At 33.9% G+C, this 23,898-nt stretch overlaps 1 protein-coding gene across 1 annotated transcript in view; it reads left to right on the forward strand.

Moving 5' to 3' along the window:
• The first annotated feature begins 1,404 nt into the window (after positions 1-1,404).
• LOC138712048 (lysosomal alpha-mannosidase-like) overlaps positions 1,405-23,898 on the forward strand; it is a 62,806-nt gene continuing 40,312 nt past the window's right edge. Inside the window, exons 1-6 of the mRNA XM_069843438.1 lie at positions 1,405-1,602; positions 9,729-9,831; positions 11,731-11,812; positions 16,059-16,244; positions 17,950-18,155; positions 20,079-20,212. Coding sequence (XP_069699539.1) covers positions 1,474-1,602; positions 9,729-9,831; positions 11,731-11,812; positions 16,059-16,244; positions 17,950-18,155; positions 20,079-20,212 — 840 coding nt within the window. The 5' untranslated portion in view covers positions 1,405-1,473. The remainder of the gene's footprint in view (positions 1,603-9,728; positions 9,832-11,730; positions 11,813-16,058; positions 16,245-17,949; positions 18,156-20,078; positions 20,213-23,898) is intronic.

A 23,898-nucleotide genomic window follows, 5' to 3' on the forward strand; every position in this document is an offset into this window, starting at 1 on the left:
CAACGAACACAGCGAGCGAGAGCGGCAGTTAGTTTTGTTCATCTCTAGTGTGTATGTGTAACTGGAGATTTTGTTTCTGCTAGCTACAGAACACATTGAGCTTTTTCCAGCACTGAAGTCGTTTTTAAAGAAAATCAACAGCAGCGTTCCTCATGACAACATCAATGTAACTGGAGATATCAATATGGAAATTTTATGAGTGCCCAAGTTTACCTGCAATAAAATTTTGTTTTGTTAGTTTCATTCTTAAAATGTTGTAGCCAGATGATACTAGGGTAAACATTTGTGGACATCAATGTTCCTCATCAATGTAACTGGAGATATCAATATGGAAACTTTATGAGTGCCAAGTACAGTTACATGAAACTCATAGGAGCCTGCAAAAAGCGTGGTTTCGTTATTTCCAAGAGAGGCATCTTGTGTGTACCTAATAAGAATGGCAAAGCTCGGATGGGATTAATTCCACAGTGGAAAAAGCAAGCAAACCCATCCCCCCGTCACAAGTCGCCGCACCCCACGAGATGATACAAATTAATTCCATTCGCGCTTTACCAACTTATTAAGTACACAGAAGATGCCTTTCTTGGAAATAACGAAACCTCGTTTATTGCAGGCTTCTTTTATTTTCACTTAACTGTACTTGGCATTGGAAATGGTCGTAATGTACCCCTCCCAAAAAGGCTCGATTTTCTTGGAAATTTCTGCTGTGAGTAGTCGTGCACCCTGACTATGAGAGCACTCACTACTGGTCTATCATCTCGCGCCACAGTTCAGCTGTCGTGTGACTCCTGACGCACATGATGTCATTCAAATTCGTTATCAGAGAACGGGAACAACCCTGTACACTGTATTAAAGTTCGCTTGAATATCTCAGAGGAACTTCAAAATAATTGTAAAGTCGTGGCAGATTTTTTTTCCTCAATTGAGCTACAATAGTGTAAATAATTTCTCTCAGACAAAGGTAACGTGCACATTTCAAATTTCCGTGTCAATTATTATTATTATTATTATTATTATTATTATTATTATTATTATTATTATTATTATTAACGACATATATGGAACATAATTGTAAAATTTCAGTTTAAAAACTAATATTTATATGAGGAGATAAAAAACAATTGAAATTACATTTTATGAAAGACTTTGAAAATAAAGAACGGATGGAAAGCTGTCATTTTCAATTCTAAAATCAGGCAGGTGGTGGAAAATTTTCGATACAGTATATATAACAATTGTTTACCACCCTAAGTGCTTCCAATCGAAATACAAACATTCGACCACGAAACTGATCAAAGTTCTTTACAAAATTCAATAAACCTGCATTTGTTTATTTAGAGATAGAATAACACATTATCACATCACGTTAAATGTTCTGGACACAGTTCACAACATTCACAATACTCGAATCTTGATAGACCTTTAAAACATTTCTATTTATTATTCGGAAGGAATCGGTATATTCCATTAGCTATGGAGCTCATGTGGAGGTACAGAGACTTTACTACAGCAGTGCTAATCTTGATTCTCGCTCTTTGCAACGGTAAAGTGAGGCGGATCCCTCTCGTGCCTAGCATACCTGCAACCACCTGTGGATATAATGTGAGTACTACAATGTCAATTGATACACCTAGTAGACACTTCGGTACTTTAGTACTTTATAGTGTTCCATGTACGAGAAATATGTGACCTGGGAGAAGGCCCTGTGGCCTTAACTCTGCCAGTATAAATAATAATAATAATAATAATAATAATAATAATAATAATAATAATAATAATAATAATAATAGTAGTAGTAGTAGTAGTAGTAGTAGTAATAATAGTAATATTTATAAGCATGCAATAAGAATGTTAGGAATAATTCGGTCAATTACTTATTCTTTTTCAACACCTCCCTTTTAGTACTATACTATACATTAGTGAGATCGAAACTGGAATATGCATCTGTAGTTTGGAACTCTATTGCTAGTTCTGATTTGGCAAAACTGGAAAATTTTCAAAGGAAATTTATTTCATTATGTTCGTACCGATAATGGAACTATAAAAATTGGAGATTTATCCTTCGAAGAGGTGGAAAAATTCAAATATTTTGGAGCAACAGTAACAAATATAAATGACACTCGGGATAAAATTAAACGCAGACTAAATATGGGAAATGCGCGTTATTATTCGGTTGAGAAGCTTTTGTCATCTAGCCTTCTGTCAAAAAATCTGAAAGTAAGAATTTATAAAACAGTTATATTACCGGTTGTTCTGTATGGTTGTGAAACTTGGACTCTCACTTTGAGAGAGGAACAGAGATTAAGGGTGTTTGAGAATAAGGTTCTTAGGAAAATATTTAGGGTTAAGAGGGATGAAGTTACAGGAGAATGGAGAAAGTTACACAACGCAGAGCTGCACGCATTGTATACTTCACCTGACATAATTAGGAACATTAAATCCAGACGTTTGAGATGGGCAGGACATGTAGCACGTGTGGGCGAATCCAGAAATGCATATAGAGTGTTAGTTGGGAGGCCGGAGGGAAAAAGACCTGTGGGGAGGCCGAGACGTAGATGGGAAGGTAATATTAAAATGGATTTGAGGGAGGTGGGATATGATGGTAGAGACTGGATTAATCTTGCTCAGGATAGGGACCAATGGCGGGCTTATGTGAGGGCGGCAATGAAAGTCCGGGTTTCTTAAAAGCCAGTAAGTATGTTCGTACCGATTCCTGCCTAATAACTCTGAGTATAACTATGATAAAAAATGCGAGCACTTTAAATGTCGAAGCCTGTATGCCAGACGTCATGATCTCGATTACTTATTCTTATGTAAGGTCCTTAAACAGTGTCAGCGTTCGTGCCTGTGAAGGACACGAGACATCAAAAACTCTATTAGAAATTCTAAATCTTCCTCGCCGGTCTCTAGATGTATTAAACATGCTAACTTACATGTAGGCGATTTCGAACATTCAATGTATAGAAGTATTAGAATATGGCAATGTCTTTGCTAATATTATTTGCATAATCCTTGTACACAAATTGGTAGTAAGAATCAACTCCTTTCCCTAATAATTTATATTTTTAATTCTTGTAAATTAATTATTGTAATCTATGTTCTTTATTTTGTTGTTAACACAAGTTAATTTGTACCATAGTTGTTCATTTTAATCTATTAATTGTACCACTGTGCTTGACTTTTATTGGCCAATGGCTGTTGTCCATCAAATAAATGAATGAATGAATGAATGAATAAATGAATGAATGGATAAATAAATGAATAAAAATAAATAAATAAAGAAATAAACAAACAAACAAATAAATAAATAAAATTATTATTAGTATTATTATTAATATTATTATCATTATTATCATCATTATTACTGTTATTATTATTATTATTATTATTATTATTATTATTATTATTATTATTATCATTATGAGACCGGAACTTCACTGTTAAATTTATGAAACCCTTCCACTGAAACTTTTAGTTACCGATGAATTTAAAACTTCGTATTACTCATAGCTGATTTATGAAGCAATCTGACCCCTTTCCCATTGTTTCTTTTCTCTGTTGTACGGAGGAGGGACCTGAAGGCTTGCACTACAGCCTGAGGCTTATTGTGCTTACCACTCCTATTCTGTGAATGATTGGGTAGCGGACGGCAGCGCTCTTGTACAAGTACAGCACTCCGTGAACTTAACCCGGGCTATTGTATGGATGATGATGATGATGATGATGATGATGACGATGATGATGATGATAATATGTGAAGTAATGATGGCGAAATGAGACCGAGGTCCAACACCGAAAGTTACACAGCAAATTATGCGTCAATTTATTTATTTATTTATTTATTTATTTATTTATTTATTTATTTATTTATTTATTATTTTGCTAATAATTGTTACATAAAATATAATATATACACAAAAAACTTTAGCTAGCCCCTGAAAGAGGAGAACTCGTGCTCAGGGGCGGATTCCTGAATTGAAATTAATAATTATACATCACAATTTGTCTTATGTCTACTATGCAATTATAGTATATGAATTTAAATTTACAATTTTTCAATTTTTATAAAATCCTTACATAACTTTTTTAAATTTAATATTAGAACTATTAGAATTGACAAGATTAGGATATTTAAATATAAATTTGTTATATATTCTTGGGCCTAAATTACTACTATGATTAAATACTGTAAAAGTGTTGCATTTTGGTTCAAACATTCTTAAAGAATTCATACCTTTTGTTTCATAACTATGAGAATACAATTCAAAATTATTTCGATTGTCATGTATGAATTGTATTAATACAATATAATAAATTTGTCTTACGTTAAGTACATCAAAGTCTAAAAACAAATTTTGAGATGGAAAATCAATAGGTTTATGAAGACATATTTTAATTATTTTATTCTGTAATAAATAAAGTGGATTAAAATTAGATTTAAATGAGCTACCCCATTCTATAATTCCATACATAATTACCGATTGAAATAAAGTTAAATATATTGTGCGTAATAAACTTATTGACAAGTAATTCCTCAATAAAACAAATTAATATACTATTTTACGTAATTTATTACAAAGCTAATTAATGTGTTGGTTCCATTTTAAATGATTATCGAAAATTATGCCCAAATACTTAACTTCAGAGGACTCTTTAATAAAAGGACATTTACATTGTATAAGACAACAATCAGAATTAGAGGATGATGATGATGATGATGATGATGATGATGATGATGATGATGATATGTGAATTAATGATGGCGAAATGAGACCGAGGTCCAACACCGAAAGTTACCCAGCAAATTATGCGTCAATTGGTTGAGGAAAACCCCCGGAAAAAAGCCTAACCAAGATTTGAACCCGGGGCCGCTCGTTTCATGGCCAAACGTGCTAACCATTACCCCACAGCCAGCGGTGGAATTTCCATTGCTTACTGTTAAAGCTCTGGAACTTTCCCGGTGTTTCTGTCGTCCGCCCAGTGGTAGATCCCCTCTCTACGGTCACTGTTTGCATTCGAGGGCTTCGTCGGAATGTCTGATATCTACTTACTTAATTATTCACATTACATTATTTACACAACCTATTTCATTACCCCTATTCACTAAATTTAGTAGGGTAAAGTTTAATATTATTGTGATACTAATAATATTATGATAGTTCTTTTTGAGATTTTTTTTTACAATTTTACTGAGCGAGAGGAATATCGGTTTTTTGCGTCAACGTATTATTTATTTATTCTGGTGTAGTTAAGGCCATCAGGCCTTCTCTTCCACAACACCAGGAATACAAATACAATAATAGAAATAAACAGAAAAAAATACACTATAATATACAAAGTAAAGCTACACAAGAAATAAAGAGAGAGAGAAAAAAAACACTATAAACAAAGTAAAGCCACACAAAAATATACAGGTTGCAGTCACACAAACTTTAAATGAGTGATTAAGTCTCATAATTAATTCCATCCTAACTAATTAACTAACATAAACAAGAAACTTGCAATTTTAATCTAGGTTAAAAAAGAAAAAGAAAAAAAACACAAATCAATACTTCTAGCAATACCTATAAAACATTAACTAAGACAAAATTTTCCAATTTAATTTTGAATTGTGATAAAGTCCGGCAGTCCCTGACATCATTAGGTAGCGAATTCCAGAGGCTAGGTATTTCTACAGTATAGGAAGATGAGTATAAAGACGTTCTATGATGAGGGATAGAAAGAAGTGCTTGATATCGGTTTCGAATAGTTGTAAGAAATTGAAAGCGCGATAACAGATATTTCGGAGTAGAAGTATACATGATTCTAAACAGAAGAGAGAGTGAATGTATTGTTCTTCGTTCCTTCAGACGCACCCATGAAAGTAACTGGAAGGAAGGTGTTATATGGTCATATTTACGAGTATTGCAGATGAATCGTATGCACACATTATAAACACGTTGTAGTCTCTCAGCTAAGAGTGAACTTACATTAGTTAGCAAGGAATCGCAATAATCAAAATGGGGCATTACAAGCGTCTGAATAAGATTCTTTTTAAACTAAGTGGTAGAAATTCTTTCATATGAAACAAGGAGTGAAGTTGAGAAAATATTTTTTTGCAAATGTGTGTTACTTGAGTATTCCAATTTAGATCGCTATCCATAAAAATGCCAAGATTTTTAACGGTTTCACTGTATTTAACAATAATCCCATTCAATATTATATGTGGTATAGTACTACTATCAAGAGTGCTTCGTAGACGATTATGTCCCATTACGATTGCTTGCGATTTCTCTGGATTTAACCTTAATCCAAATTTGTGTGCCCACAGTGAAATCGAATTCAAGTCTTCGTCTATTTTGTTTACTGCGTCACTAGTCTCGTCAGGGTGGAAATGCAAATAAATTTGCAAGTCGTCAGCATACATATGGTATTTGCAGTGTTTTATCATATCAGTCACGTCATTAATATAGATCATGAAGAGTAAAGGTCCGAGAACTGAACCTTGTTGAATTCCAGATTTCACGACACACCATTTTGAAGAATAATCGCATGCAATGACACATTGTTGACGGTCGCGAAGGTAGGATTCAAACCAAGTAACAGACCTTTCAGAAAGATTCAGAAGTCTTAATTTACATAATAGAAGGTCCGTGTCAACTGTATCAAATGCCTTACTGAAGTCAAGTGATGTCAGTAATGTTAATTTACGTTCATCCGTGGCTTCACGTATATCCTCATTCACTTTTAGTAGTGCTGTAGTCGTACTATGTCCATTTCTGAACCCGGATTGGTATTCATCCAATAAGGCATGTTCGGTTAGATAGTCCATTAGTTGTTTGTGAACAATACGTTCCAGAGCTTTTGATAGAGCAGGTAGGATACTAATTGGACGGAAAGCATTTGCACATAATGGGGTTTTGATTTTAGGGATCGGACGGATAAAGACTTTCTTCCAGAGGTTCGGGTAGGTAGAAGTTATGAGTGAGGCGTAGAATATATGTGTTAATGTCGGCAGTATTATGTTCAATATTTTCTTCAATAATATTATACTAATATTATCCACACCTTCAGCTTTAGAAGTAATACGTTTTATTGCCGTGGACAAGTTTCTGCACAAATGCGGTCCTTTTCTCGCTCAGTGAAATTGTAAAAAAATTCTCAAAGAGTACTATCATAATATTATTAGCATCACATTATCACCAACCTTTACCCTATATTGTTTTTCCACATGGAACAGGTCGAGCAGGAAATTTACGTCTCAAGTTTTCTCTTGTTCAGCCATCCGACATATTTTTCCCTATGTACGCTTTTGCAAAATATATTACACGTTCTAAATATTCAACCATTGCAAAACACAACACAACGTAATAAACTGTACTTATTTTTAGCTGAGCTACTGTGTGTGTTTACTGCGACTTGTCAAGGGCAGACTAAAGGCTGTCACAGATAATTTCGGCGGACGGGGATTCACAAACCATGAAGCGTTCAAGTTGTTCTCTCTCTCTCTTTCCCTCAATCCCGCGCTCTTAGCACGTGCACAAAACGCTGATACCTGAGGGATAACATAAATAGCAGTCAGGAGTGATGAAATAAACTAAGCATTATGGCACTGAACAGGCATGAAGACAAGGGGAGACGAACTCTTGAGAATAATCGAAGCGGCATCTTTAGTAAGTTATAAATAAAATAGAAATGCCCAGTTTTGAACACTAATTAAATTTATTAATGTAATAATACATAAGTTTTAATCCGGTGAAACACAATGAATTCGTGGATGAAAGTAGCGGCGATTGGGGAGGGGGGACCTGCTCCTGGTCAACGCACAGAAACACCGGGAAAGTTTTCTTGAATTCACTGTTTTACGAACTTTGTTAAGATCACCGGCATTGAATGAATGTATACTTAAATAGTGAAAATGACCAAAGGGGGTAAGTATACCGGGTTCTGTTATTTCTCTTGAATCAATTCTCTCTCAACTATCTCAGTAAATGGCGTTTATGCAGTCATTTCAGTGTTTAAAGAACTAAATTTCACGAAGTTAACAGATGAGTAGCCTATTTTCAGCATAAGCTTTACTCGCATTGCAAAACTTAAATTTATTTTCCATGCTACGTAGGATACAAAATTTTTCACTTTTTAATTTAATATTTCCGTGTATTACTGTTTATAGTTTATTTTCTGGAAATATTATTAAAATGCTCTTAAGTGGGATGAACTTTCGTTTTCAGTATTTTATATAGGCTGTAGAGTAAATGTATTAAGGTGTGTGTGTGTCTAATGCCTACCCACTTTACTTGCCTGTATTAAGAAGAATTTGAAGTTCACCTACGTTATAAGGAATAAAACTATTCCGTATAGAAGTAAAACCCCCGATGTTTTTAAATACCGATACCAAACTTCAGACGGCATGCTTCCCTAGTGGACGGCAGTAGTCCATCTCAATGCGTCATTAAATAATCTGTATATCTTGGGAGTCCAATTTAAATATTGGTTGTAGTTATTCATAAAATTCGCAAGACCGTTTATGAAACACACTGTATATCAACTATATTAACGTATAATAAATCAACGTATTACAAATCCATAAATTTTCTAGACATCACAATAAGAAAAGTAGACAACAAACACACATTCAAAGTATACAGAAAAACAACAACAACAACACACATACACAACACATCCAACCATCCCACACAACACAAACAAGTTGCATTCCGAACAATGGTACACAGACTACTCAACATACCAATGAACCAACAAGATTACAACGAAGAGCTAAACACAATCAAATACATAGCACAAGAAAACAGATACAACCCTAACATAATAGACAACATAATACATAAGACAAAACATAATCACAAAAAACATAAGAATACATCACACAAACACAAGAACACAAAAAATACATCACAATAACATACGAAAACAAAAACACACACAAAATTGCAACCTCATTCAAGAAATTAAATTACAACACCGCATATAGAACAAATATCACTCTACAAAAACATCTCAACACACAAATAACACAAACAAACAAATACAACCACACAAACGTATACACACTTAAATGTAAGACCTGCAACAATTTCTACATAGGACAGACAGGCAGATCGTTTCAAACACGTTACAAAGAACACATCACAGCCATAACAAAATTACAAAACACCTCCACATATCCAGAACACATCATAAATGCTAACCACACCCACAGAGACATCAACACAGACATGGAAATACTACACATCCAACCAAAAAGCCAGAAACTAACACACTAGAACAATATGAAATATACAGACACACAAAAACACACCCCAACGAAATTCTCAACACACAACTCAACTTCAAAACACACACACTCTTTGACTCTATACTATACCACAGGAACACACCCTCACAGGAAACAGAACAAGTGGCACCAAGACCAACAACGACCATTTCTGAAGATGACCCATAAATAGGACGAAACATGTAAACGAGATACGTTGAAATTTAACACAGGAAAGTCTCACCATATATATTCCGAAGTGATACAGTGTTAAAAGTTGTGTAATCAAGATGTATAATAAATATTATGACAATTGTAGCTACTCGTACAAATACTGAAAACTTTGTTCATTTTTTTTTATAATTTAATATTTCTGCATAGAGAAACGCGAATACTTAAGTGATTTCGCGCTGAATGTCTACAGTGCAAAGTGTTCTTGCATTCATATCTGTCATTATTCTATGTATTTTTTCAGTCCTGTCACGAAGTTGATCCTAATAAGTTGAACGTTCATCTGGTAGCACATACCCACGATGACGTTGGTTGGTTGAAGACAGTGGACGAGTACTTCTATGGATGTGAGTAGCACAAGTATACCTATTACTGACACAAGATTTAAAGGGGAAAAGACACCATTGGCATACAAGAATTTAGTGAAATACTTTTCTATATCTCAGTTACTATAAAAGCTAAAATAAACAAAGCTTTTCATACTTCATATACATACATTACACTTTATAAAACACTATTCAGAATAATAAAAGCCGTAAAAATAATATCAAATTTGCATACTTATTTTTACAACCGTAAAGCATTTACAGAATAAAATTCATAATTAATTAAATATCTGCATAATTCTATTGCAGAAATATTCTAAAGACCTACGTCAACAACAAAGTCTAGGTTATTTCACCTTTTCCTTTAAGAAATATTTTCCTTAGTTTAGAAAAGTTAATATTGAAGGTAACGTTTAAGAAAAAATTCTTTTTGAAGGAACAGGTAAAATATCCTATACCATACTGTTGATGTTGGTCTTTAAAACATTCCAGTAAAAGAATCATAATAATAATCCGTGGCGCTACAGCCCGTGAAGGGCCTAGACCGACCAGCCGGCTGCTGGCCTCACGCCCACATGCCGAAGCAGAGGTGGACGATCTTCCAACCAGAATGGAGGTGTCGTGTGGTTAGCACGATGATCCCCCCAGCCGTTATAGCTGGCATTCGCAACCGGATTTCGCTACCTATCGTAGCTCCCCAAGTGCATCACGATGCTGGGTGGGCACCGGTCCCATACACTGGCCGAAATTTCATGAGAAAATTTCTTCCCCCATGAGGACTAGAACCAGCGCTCATTCCGTAACGCGAGTCCTAGGCAGGATGCCTTTGACCGCGACGCCATGGCGCGGGACAAAAGAATCATGCAGATATTTAATTAATTGTACATTTTATTATGTAAATACTGTACTTTACGGTTGTAAAAAAATATATACAAATTTGATATTATTTTTACAGGTAATTAATTATTCCCTATTTTAATATTCTGAATAGTGTTTTATAAAGTGTAATTTTATGTATATTAAGCGTGACAAGTTTTGTTCATTTAGCTTTTATAGTAGCTGAGATATAAAAAAATGAATTTCACTAATTTTTTTGCAGAACAGTGGTGTATATTCCCCCTCAAAATTCAAACATCAAATTGTATTTTATATTATTGATTTATTAAAATCAATATAATTAAATGAACATGGGAAGATACAAAGAGAGGGAAGAGAGAATGTCTTGTTTCTTTAATCGGAAATGCATAGGAAATATTATGTCGTATAGCATGACCGATTGTAAATTACACTGAAAACAGTAAACTGCACTATGAAAGAGAAGATAATTATTTATCACATAAATTGCACTGAAATAGTGAAGAGTCAAACTGCACTGAATCAATGACATTGAAATGTTTTCACAGACTGCATTATCATTAAAATGTATTTCGAAAAATTTATTCTGGGCTTATTAAATATTGGTTGAATACTAGGCCTATTATTGTTAGAAAAGTTAATACACGTAATTTTGATACATTTGGAGCGATCAACGTTTCCTACTTGATAATCAGAAATTTGTCTCAGAACGTAGTTTCTTTTCTTTTTGTGTGGATATTTTCCCGTATGTGGATTTTTATGTTACTGATGTTTATATAAACATCGGAGAGATAAGAAACTAACTAGTCCACAAAACGTATCGAAAGAGGAGAAGAATTCAAACAAAGGTTAAAATGTGAATGAACAGATTCACACCGATTCATTGTCTGGAGAAGTCTATAGAAGTCCACATAATCCACTTGGTTTTCTCTGTTTATGTTCTAAGATTGATAGCGTTATTTTATTATCACTTTCACTAGGTCTAGATTTAAATACATGTCTGATAAATAAAAATTATTGTAAAAATTTGATATAAGCTGAAATTTTTATTTAACATTTTTTCAGTAAAAAATTATATTCAAAACGCCAATGTAACGTGGATTTTGGACTCAGCGACGGATGCTTTATTGGCCAATCCGGAAAGAAGGTAAGACATTTCTGCAGATACTTTTATCATAATAAATTATTACTGTGATATGGAAAAGAAAATCGGTCAGAGACAATTTATGATAGTCTACAATTGCTTTCGAACTATTTATTAAAGCAAAAGAAGACAGATTTGTCATGTATTTATCCAGCAGTCCTTAATGTTGATAATTCATCGATCCATTTATATATCGTTAATGCATTCGTTTTATTTCACAAATTTTATCTGAGATCGCTACAACACAAAATATTGTACGAAGTAAGGTACACAATTGAAAAATGTTACACGTTACATGGTAAGACGTTACATGTGTGTGTGTGTGTGTACACACACACAGAGTGATTCACGAGGATTTCCCGTCCTTTACGGAGCTTATTTCCAAAGATATTCTCAGCAAAATATTCATATAAACATGGGTCCTATTCTCAATATTTACAGAGTTATGTTTCGTTATTGGAACGCATTGCTGTGAACGCGTGATCTTGGTCAGCGTGCAGTCAGCAGCCAGCGCGAGCGCTACGGAAATCAAAGATAGCCGTATGCAGTTACGTAGAGCGACGAGTGCCGTTCACAAGCGTGCGGCCAAGTGTACTCAAGCGGACGGCGATATTTTTAAAATGTGTTGTAAACTCTCCAAGACTGTAAATTAGGATACAACATTGAACTGCAAATAATTAAGTCGGTGGAAGTGGTGTGATTTGTAATAATTGTTGTGGTAAGTGCGTAATAATAATGTAATTTTCTAGTTAAAAATAGGAAAAGATGTCTGTAGGAAGCAACTAAGAAGTTCACAGCGAATTTTTAGCTTCATAATATTTGGAAATTAAAGAAATGATACTTCTGAAGGGTTCATTCTCTATTTCTGTTATTCTTTTACCGTCAAATTAAAGAAAAAACGTATTTTACAAACAACTTTAAATTAGTGTAACTCTGAAAATATTGAGAATAGGAACTACGTTTATATTACATTTTTTGCTCAAAATATCTTCAGAAACAAAGTCCGTAAAGGGCGGTAAATCCTCCTGAATCACCCTGTATATAATGTGTGTATGTGTACGTGTATAGATCCATAAGTAATGTCATTAATCTCAAGGGCTTAATTTTTTATATATTTGAAACAATATATGTAACTTAATCAAATTTTGCTCGATTTTACTTCCTTTTCGAGATAAAAATTGTGTTATACAGAATATTTCACAGCTTGTTTTAGGAAAACTATTAATTTAATTCCCAATATGCTTAGTCACAGTGCTGTCAGATAGCGGGAAAAATTCCGCAAAACGGTAACTTTAGGTACTTGCCGAGATGGTGATAGTTTTCTTACAAATTCGGAATTTTTAAAAGTCTTGTAAGCGTCTTTAGGCCCTATTATTATTTGCAGTTTAACCACTTTCAATATACATGTAGTATAAATTTATCTATGAATTATATCCATATCTTTTTCTGCTTTCTTCTTCTAATTATTATCCGCTCATCAAAGATTGTGCATTACATAATTATATGAATAGAACGGTTCTGTTGCCCAAAAAATAATACAAAATAATGTTCTTATAAACAAAATGCTAGCATATTCAGCCAAAAAATAATTAAGGCAAAACCATAACATTATTGTTACTGAGGCATCTGTGAGGCGCGTGTCCAACAATGAATAGGCCTATTTATCATGTTTAGGTCAAGAACGTCTTATTTATTACCACATGGTTTTCGTATCAAAATAACCTAATCTATTCAACGAAAACGTTTATATATCTTTTAAACATGTAATGTAAAGGTTTAACACCTTAAACATATGTTGTGAAGTCAATGACTGAAAATAATTACTTTTAATATACTCGTACAATACAGACTTCTCTGAATACTAAAAAAATGAATTGCAAAATAATCTATTCAGTTTTCTTAAGAAATTGTTTGAAAGAAATGGAACCAGTATAAGTTAATTTTATTATTGAACATATTAATGCAGCAGAAATGAAAATAAAATATCGGTACTTGTTACTACTATGGTTGGACAATGTGGAAATGTACGTTTCCGGGGCTATTGCTGTGTATTGGTGAGTACGCATATTTTTATTTGCACTCGATATTTTTATTTGCTGCATTGTTTTCTAGAGACATGTCCCATTCGTAAAAGATCATATAGATTTTATTACTTCATAACAATATTTTGAAATACAGAGAATTACCATATATTATTATAATTATTATGATAGTACTTCCCTTGGTGGTAAGCACTGTCTGTCGCACTTGCTATAAATTAATTACAAAGCAGACGTTACTCTGTTATTACAACCTGTACTGAATATGTAATTTTGGTAAGAGGGAGGGATTTTTTTGAGCCTGAACGGGAATTTTCTAGCAGTCTGGAGGTAATATGGGCTTTAGAATACTGACAGTACTATCAGACAATATAAGAGGTAAGTGTATTGTGATAATAAATTGAAAGAATTTTACTTTTGTCCTTTAAATGTACAGAAATTTGATTCAAACAAATGTAACATTGTAAAACTCCTTTTCAGAACGAAATGACAAATAAAATCTTCACTTGTACAGTTACAAGATATCGCAATGTACTACCCGATATTGATGCAGGCCAGTGGTCGTCAGCATTCGCTGAAATGGGTAACGGTTAAGCAGCATATAGTAATATGCACCGTCGTGCGGGAGAGAGAGAGAGAGAGAGAGAGAGAGAGAGAGAATACTCTCCAGCAGCCACGGATGCACCAAAGTGCGGTCTCTTATCCGCGGGTTAGAGACGCTAGCCCGAGGGTGCATTGTGCTGATGACCGCTGATATAGGCTATCAAAATGAAATTTTAAGGTCTAGTGCGCCTCCTAAAATCGTTTTAGGAATTAGATAAAAAAAATAAATACCAATACAGGAAAGAAAATGAAAGACTAACACATAATGCAAAATATGCAGTGAAAGCAGTCCAAAATATCACTATTAACAACGGTGACAGACTGATAAATATTTCTCTACGTAATAGACGTAGAATCATAAACACTTTAAAAGGAATTGGAAGAATGTTGATGACAAAAGGTTTTATGGACAAGACTCATTTGTATTAGATGTTCTTCTGTTATTTATGATACATATGAAATTAAAATGATGAATAAAATAGTGAAGAAATATATTATCAATAATATGCAAATAATTTATTGTACATAAGTAAATAAATAAATATGCAACAAGTTAATAAATAAAACAAATGAGAAGTATATATTCTCTGATTATACAAGAGAATTAAAGTAAAAAAAAATCTGAACAAATGAGAAGTGGAATGAGAGAGAAATTGCAAGTATAATTAAGTGAATTAGATATTTCATGTTTTTCAATGTTATGAGTTGGGAGTAGTATCAGGGGTACTATAACTGTAGGAGTATTATAGAAATAAATATATGGAAAGAGATAATACAATAGGAAATTTAAGAGTGAAGCGAAGAGAAAGGGATCAATACATAAATAAACAGAGGATAGAAAAAAAAGTGATGTAAGTGTTGTAAAATAGAGTAAAGGAAAAGTCAACAAGTAATGTAGGAGAAAATAGCTGGAAGAAAATAAATAAATAATGCAAATTATTAAGGAAGGAATATGCAATATTTAATAGGTGAGCGAGAAATGGAAGGGAGACAGTCTAGATAGGAGGGAGAGAATAGAAGAGGATAGAGAGGGAAGGACATAGAGCAATTCAGTTATAACAGAACATTAGAAAGTAATCAAGAAATACTCGGCAAAGAATACATTGATAGAAAAGAGTTGTATGTATTAAAGGGATGGTGGATTGAAAAACAGAAATGTGAAGGTCCACCGTAACTGTGAATTGTAAAGTTGACTGACAAATAAATATATCATATATCATATTCTCTGATTGAGATTCTTGCTGAAATTTACATCTACATTATCAGACAGTACATCTCACTTGACGATATGTGTCAGTGGAAGAACAAGTGTTTGCATGCATCTGAAGTCTGACTAGTGTAATATGTATCTAGTCGGCGATGTATGCAATGGAGGGGAAATACACTGGCCATCCTACCCCATTATCTCCTGACCTAGTTGCCTCTTAAGTGGTGCCATGTTGGTATCACTTGTGGGGTTCAGACCTGTCTTCGGACAGTTGACTAAACAACAACATAAGAAGTGTAATGGGAAATAAAATACATAAGTTTAATTAGGAAAATAATTTTCAAATAAATGGGAAATATTAATGCAGAGAAACCAATCTTGAGGCTCAAGTTATTTCCAGGTTCATTTATGTGGAGACGGTCTACTTCTGGAGATGGTGGTTGGAGCAGACTCCAGAGAGGCAACTGCAAATAAAGGATTTGGTAAGCCAGGGACGTCTGGAGTTCATCGGTGGAGGATGGAGCATGAACGATGAAGCAACTACCCACTACGACGCCATTATTGATCAGTTCACGTGGGCACTTAGGTAATGACTCCATTTATTATACAGGATGTACACAAATTGCTGTCAAATATTTTGGGGGAGTATTCCTAACTACGTTTGATATAAACATGGTCCTGAAAATATTTAGTTTCAGAGTTACACTACTTCATTACTAACAAACAAACTCACAGCACAAGTGATATTCAGCAGGTTATTACAAAAAAACTTATTAGAAAATTTTCTCAAAGTGGCTTCTCATGCGCCGATGCATCCCCTGAATCTGCATGCCATGCTCTGGAGTACTCTGTTGAAAATTCCTCGAGTATTTCTTATCTTTTCAAATCCATTTAGGGTACGCTCTCTCAGAACGTCAACATTAGGTACAGACAGGAGTTGCATAAACTACGGACTTAAAATGTTCCCAGAGATAAAAATCCATTGCACTTAAATCTGGTGACAAGGCAGGCCATTCAATGGATCTCCCTCGACCAATCCATCTTTGCGGAAAATGGCGATTTAAATGACGACGAACTCTCAGACTAAAGCGAGCTGGAGCGCCCTCATGTAGGTACCATATTCGGCGGATAAATTCCAAGAGATAGGTCGTTCATTAAATGTTGCAATTCGTTTATGGGAAACCATCGTATCGACAAACATACAAAAGAAAATAAATCTCATCGCCTGTTCCAAAGAAAAGTTACAGAATGAAAGCAATTTGAGGTACCTGCTGTTCAGGAATCAATATAAGCACAAACTCTTTACTAAATCAGAAAATGAGAATTTCCTTGGTTCTGTTTATATGAAAGTCATTTCAGAGTGTTTTGATAGCATCACGTCCCCAGAATATTTGACACCAATTTGCATGCAATTTGTATATCTCATCCTATTTTCAGTTAGTCCTACCTTCTACTCCGACTCTTAATTTTTTTCGTATTGTGGGCCTATTTATATTTACTGTGCCTTTTGTTATCATATTTCCTAAACTTTGATTACTGTCTTTTTCTTCTTTCTCTTCTTACTTATTTCGTTGTTTTTTCCTGCAATTCACTTTCGTCTTTTATTTATTTCTCATTTCTTCGTTTATTTCCCTTTTCTTTTGTCGGCTTTCATTCCTTTCTTCCTTTCTCTCTTACTTTCATTTTGTTTTTGTTTTATTTTTTAACTTTTTATTCTTATTATCGTGATTTTTTTCAGTGGTTTTCTTGTCTTATCGTTTTATTCATTGAATATTTCTATTCTATGTAAAAATGGGTGAAAATTTCAGAAGAATTAACAAAAAATAAAACTCAACGACCTACAAAACTAATTTTTTTTTTTAATTTCATTACTGGCTTATGGTCGTGAAAACTTGTACTTAAATCGATCACCGAAAAGAAAAATCGAATGAAATGACGTACCTCTACAAAGATGTTGACTTCACTCGAACTTCGGACTGAATAAAAAGTGTGGTGTTGAACTCGAATTACTCACGTGAACCACCTTTCGAAAGAATAATTCTAGGAAATGAATTTTTTGTCATTTGTGAATAAAGAATATATACAATTAAATGAAGAATTAATTAGATTAAAAATTTGAACTCAAAACTGTTTTACAAGATTCTGCAAATAATGAAAATGTCTTTTGAGGCAAGAGACAAACCTTCGGTGTGGTAAAATACCTATGAAAAATTAAATTGATTTATGTCATATAATTTTAGTCAATGTTTTAGCTAACACAAAAGTTGCACGGTATAACTTTTATGTTCCAGAAAGCTGAACGACACTTTTGGGGTCTGCGGACGTCCCCATGTCGGCTGGCAGATCGACCCGTTTGGACACTCTCGTGAGATGGCCTCAATATTTGCTCGAATGGGATATGACGGCCTATTTTTTACACGGTTGGATTATCAAGATAAAGACAAACGTTTAGAAAGCCAAACCGCAGAACTGATCTGGGAAGGCAGTGCTAATCTTGGTAAGTTTCACGACACACTACTTCATTCAAGCAGACGATAATGTTTCAATATGAGCAAATCTGCCATCGAAATGTGCCACTCTACTAGGTTGGTATATTCATAGTTGAAGTTTCACGTGATATGAAAATAGGCGTTCATTTTTATCTGTAGTCCTCTTAATAAAACTCAAAGTAGACTACATCTACGAGATTTGCCACACATTTTCACTTTCTAATCGAAGAGAACGATGTACTGTCCTTAAAAGTGCTTCTCCTGGCCGGGTTGGGTCCCACGAACATCGATTTAGTGGTATAGTATCCAATAGAACAGTGGTCATCAAAACACTGCACGCTGGGGCTAGCATCTCTTACCCGCGGACAAGACACTGCCCTAGCATGCAATCGTCGCTGCTGGCGGGTATGCTTTCTTTCTATCCTTTGTGCACGACGGAGCAGAGTTCCTTACCCTCCATGCACTCTACCCATTTCAGCGAGTGCTGATGACCACTGTAATAGACCATTGCAGATGACGAGGATGGTGGAACGGAGTATCGTATGAATATTAGTCGGTGCAAACAAACGTTACAATGTATTCCATTAAAGCCCTCACGTTTTGAAGTTGGGTTTGCAGTCAGTACCTCATCTCCCTCCCTTGCTATGCTAGTAACTAAAGTATGTATACAAGACACAAAATTAGGGGATAATGTTCTTTTTGTATTTATTGTGTATTATTATTTTCTATTCTTTTTATTGCGTGTGTATATGTTTTTTATGTCTTATATTATTACTTGGATTATTTATTGCAATTTTAATAAGGAAATGAATTGATTTGTTTGTATGTATATATGTTTCACTGTGATTTTTTCTTTCTATCTTACATTTATTTTACTTTTATTATTTTTGTGAAATTTGCTGTGAAGTTAGATTAGTTGTAATGGTGGTAGTTAATGATAACGGTAGCAATAATAACAATTATTGTTGTTATACTATTTTATTATTAATAGTATTCTTTCTGTTTTCTTGAAAATGCAAACTGTGCATAATTATAGCACGAATAACCATACAGGCTCGTGCGAAGGATCTTGTGTACGTGAGTTTGTATAAATTATTATGTAGCAATAAATGCACTTCATTAATTAATGAATTAATTAATTCCTTCATTCGTCCACGCCTGTGGAGTAACGGTCAGCGCGTCTGGCCGCGAAACCAGGTGGCCCAGGTTCGAATCCCGGTCGGGGCAAGTTACCTGTTTAAGGTTTTTCCGGGGTTTTCCCTTAACCCAATACGAGCAAATGCTGGGTAACTTTCAGTGCTGGACCCCGGACTCATTTCACCGGCATTATCAGCTTCATTTCATTCAGACTCTAAATATCTAAATAACCTGTGATGTTGATACAGCGTCGTAAAATAACCCAATAAAATAAAATAAATTCATTCATTCATTTATTCACAAAATAGCTATTCCTATAAGCATTGTCGTTTCGCTGCAACTCTGAAATGCTTTCATACATCGCAAACGAGTTCTTATTTGTTATGTGATCACGATGTGGCTACGACTGTAACATGAACACCACTGAAAACAGGAATACACATTACAGGCGAATCACATCACACGTACACGGTAGGGGTGGGAGTAGAATGCGGAGGTTTTTTTGTCAGTACTAAAGGACGAGACGGCATTAATGAATGCTTAGTGAATGGAAAAGTGGTACTGGTAGAGGTAACGGATATATTCCAAAGAAAATATGCAATAATGCCGTCTTTGTCCACGAAAAAAATTCACTTCAATTATACTGAATTTAAATCGACATCCTCGATATGCAATGTCGCAGTCCAGACGTTCGGATATGGCTGCGCTGATGAATGGCAAACACAAATGCGAATAAAATATCTTCAATATTGCCTTTCGCAGGAATACGGGTTAACTTGTAATTTCATTTACAGATGAAGCAGGAGATATATTCACAAGTATTATATACGGCAGCTACTATCCTCCTGACGGCTTCTGCTTCGATATTACCTGCGGTTATAAGATGAACGACAATACTTCTTCCCCGTCTTACAACGTAGACAATAAGGTAGGTTCAGAAACTTAAAGTAACAGCGCTTGTAAACTTCATACTTTGGAAATAGTAATGTAAAACTGAAAAACAATCGTTGACATTTCACAGAGTTTTTCCATTCTTTCATGTCTTCGTTTGAATTTAGTTCCACGATTTCATTACCTTAACTTCAATAACTCATAACAAATATCGTAAGATCCAAGTAGCGATGGAGTTCCCATCCGCGAACAAAATGTTGCCAATGTTGTGGGAAGTTGTGACGGGGAATCTCGTCAGAAACAACAGCCCAGTTGGATGGAGTAACGACGTATTGGACACGTGTTGTGTTCATTGTGACATTATTTTGCGTTAGTTTTTGCAAAATAAATAGAGTGAAATGTCTATCATTGAAGCTCAGAGAATTTTTATTACGAGTAATAAATAAATAAATAAATAAATAAATAAATAAATAAATAAATAAATAAATAAATAAATAAATAAATAAATAAATAAGTAAATAAATAGACATACAGAAAGATAGACAGAGAGACAAATAAATAAATAAATAAATAGACAGACAGACATACATACAAACAAAGAAACAAATAAAAAAAAAATATGTAAAAATAAGTAAATAAATAAAAATTAAATCAATATAAATAAATAAAAAATGAATGAATTAATATATGATTGAATGAGTAAATAAATAAATAGTTAAATAAATTGATAAATAAACAATTATATATAAAATGAGTAAATAAATAAAAATTAAACCAATAAAGATAAAATATAAAATAATGAATAAATGAATGAATGAATGAATGAATGAATGAATGAATGAATGACTAAGTAAATAAATAAATAAACAAATAGCATATGTAAAAAATAAGTAAATAAATAAAATTTAAGTCAATAAAAACAGATAAATAAAATCGAATTAATGAATAAATGATTGAATGAATGAATAAATAAATAAATAAACAAGCACGTAAATAAATTATATACTGTATGTATATAAATAATAAATACATAAAGTAAGAAATAAGTATATAAAATACATAAAAATAGTAATAAATAAATAAATAACTGAAGAAATAAATAAATAAAAAAGTAGAGAAATGAACAAATAAACAAACGAACGAAAGAAACACACAAATAAACAAATTTACAAAGATGTGCTTTCAATATCTTGGCTTCCAGTTATCAAGCTCAGGCCTGTTACAAAACGTAATTTTAAACCAAGTTACTAAAGCAAATAAGAGTATCGGGATATTTGAACGACACCATATGGAGAAATAAATATCTCCACATTGAACCTAAGGTTCGAATTTACAACACCGTGGTGCGCCCTATTCTCACTTATGCAGTTGAAATAAGACCTGAAACAGCAAAAACGAAACAGATGTTGGCTACAACAGAAATGAAAACCTTAAGGAAAATTGCAGGAATCACAAGAAGGGACCATATACGGAATGATCAGATCAGAGAACAATGCAAAATACAACCAATTAGAAAATGGACGCAAATAAGAAAACAACAATGGAATGAGCATGTATCTCGAATGGAAGAGGATAGAATTGCGAGAATCGCCAGGGATAACTACCCATCCGGAAGAAGATCCCCAGGAAGACCATTAAGTAGATGCAGAGATACTCTGGATTAACAGGCTGGAAGCCTAGAGAGAAGAGAGGAGAAGAAGAAGAAGACAAAGAAATAAATAAACAACCAACTTGCCTACATTCCTTATTCGTGGAACTCTCGGTCGACGATAATAATCCAAAGATCTATAATGTTCCGATATTAGTTATTTTAAAATGTACTGTCAGACTCCTCTTGAAGTCTATGGTAGAGTGTTCGCACATACAGATGTGCTCTACAATAGCTCTCTCTACAGACAAAAGCCATGGTCCCTGATCGAGAAAGTTGTTCAGTATAGCAGTAGTCATTGCCATATTGTATTGTACAGAGAAGAAATTATATAGCTATAGGTAGAATAATTAATGCAACTTTGTATAAGAATGTTAGTAATTTTTTTCTCGAGTATAAAAGCAGATACATTCTTAAAACAAAGCAGAATATCTCACCTTAGAGGAATTGGAGTTAACCATTTCCTTAAGAGTTCAAATATCAACTTAACTCACAAAAAAGAGTCGTAGTGAAGTCATCGTAATGTGGTACAATGAGACTATAGTGATCATATGATATGATATGGTTTATTCTCACACTAACCTCTCTGGTCTTACTGGCCTTCACATTTCTGTATTCTGGCCAGCAGTCCAGTTCTTACACTAATTACAACTTTTACATCAGATGTTTTGTGACCGACGCATATTAATCACTTTCTTTGTTGATTCACTATGTCCTCCATGACCATTCACTACACTTGTTACTCACTATATTTATACATTTATTATCTAACCTTTCTCAGATTCTAATCATATCCTATTCTATTTCCTACTCATAACAATATTCATAACAGTTTCCTTTAGTAGGCCTATTCTTACAGTCCCTATTGATTATACGATTACTCTATGTTTCTGTTACTAACTCGCCCTTAAATTACTCTTGTATTACCTCATACATGGGCACAATTTTCGGTTACGTGAGGCACACGATTTGAAATAGTTTACTAGGAGAGGAGACTGCAGAGTAGGATGGGAAATATAAACTGCTGTGACCTGCGTCACCTTATCGTAATCGCTAAGGCGGTCAGTGGCGAATTATTAGGAAAGCGCTTGGTTAACGTGAGAGACTCGAAAACTTTTATTCAATTTGGCAAATTAATTCTGCAGCTTTAATCATAAACCTGTTTACTATTTCTCCATCATTGAATTGATTTAAATCACAGGCGAGAAATTGCGTAACTAGCCAATAATATTCCATCACGTTATCTACGTTTATTTTCTTGAATATTCTGACGTTTATCAAGATTACTTAATAGATTTGCACGTTCTCGACCTAAAATAATTTCAGAAAATCATATTTCGTTTTCTAAGCATATTTGATATATTTTTTTATAAATTTCTTTTGGAAATAATAAGTATAGACAACATTTAATTCCTCTTATCTTTTAATGCAGCGTGTTTAAGGTATAATGTCATATTTAGTATGCTATGCAAATGTTAAGATCATAAATTTTCTTCGGAATAGTACGAAAAATAACATTTAATTTGTCTTACCTTCTAATTCAGAATGTTCTTTATGACATAAGGAGTAATGTCGTTGTATATTAAATTTATTAATGCCTAATAGGATTTTCGAGCGTAACATACATCGTATGTTCTCCCCTTCTAAACAGCAAAAAACCTTTCCCTCCCATTTCTCATGAAATAATCGTTTTCTAACGCGTACACACTGCTTTGATAATGCCATTATGCCACGACTGATATTGCTTATGAAACTAATATAGAACCTGCCCACGCCTAGGAGCTACGTGAGGGAGGAACGGGGACTGTGAAGATGATGTCACTCAGAGCGATAAGCTCTGTGAAGGTCAGTGAGGCATTATTTCTGAAGTGAGGCACGCTGCCCATTTCTATATTACCTCTTCATCCTTACTGATACCTATCTAGACTAACCCTTACTTTCAACACATCTACTCTTACCATCTTTACAATATGCACTATTCTTTTCCAAGTATTTAAATATAATCACCATGAACAACTCCTAATATATACTTAATCACTACTCATCCACATTTCTCAACTAATCCTTCATTCCAT

Source organism: Periplaneta americana, chromosome 13 (assembly GCF_040183065.1).
Source record: "Periplaneta americana isolate PAMFEO1 chromosome 13, P.americana_PAMFEO1_priV1, whole genome shotgun sequence".
NCBI lineage: Eukaryota > Metazoa > Arthropoda > Insecta > Blattodea > Blattidae > Periplaneta > Periplaneta americana.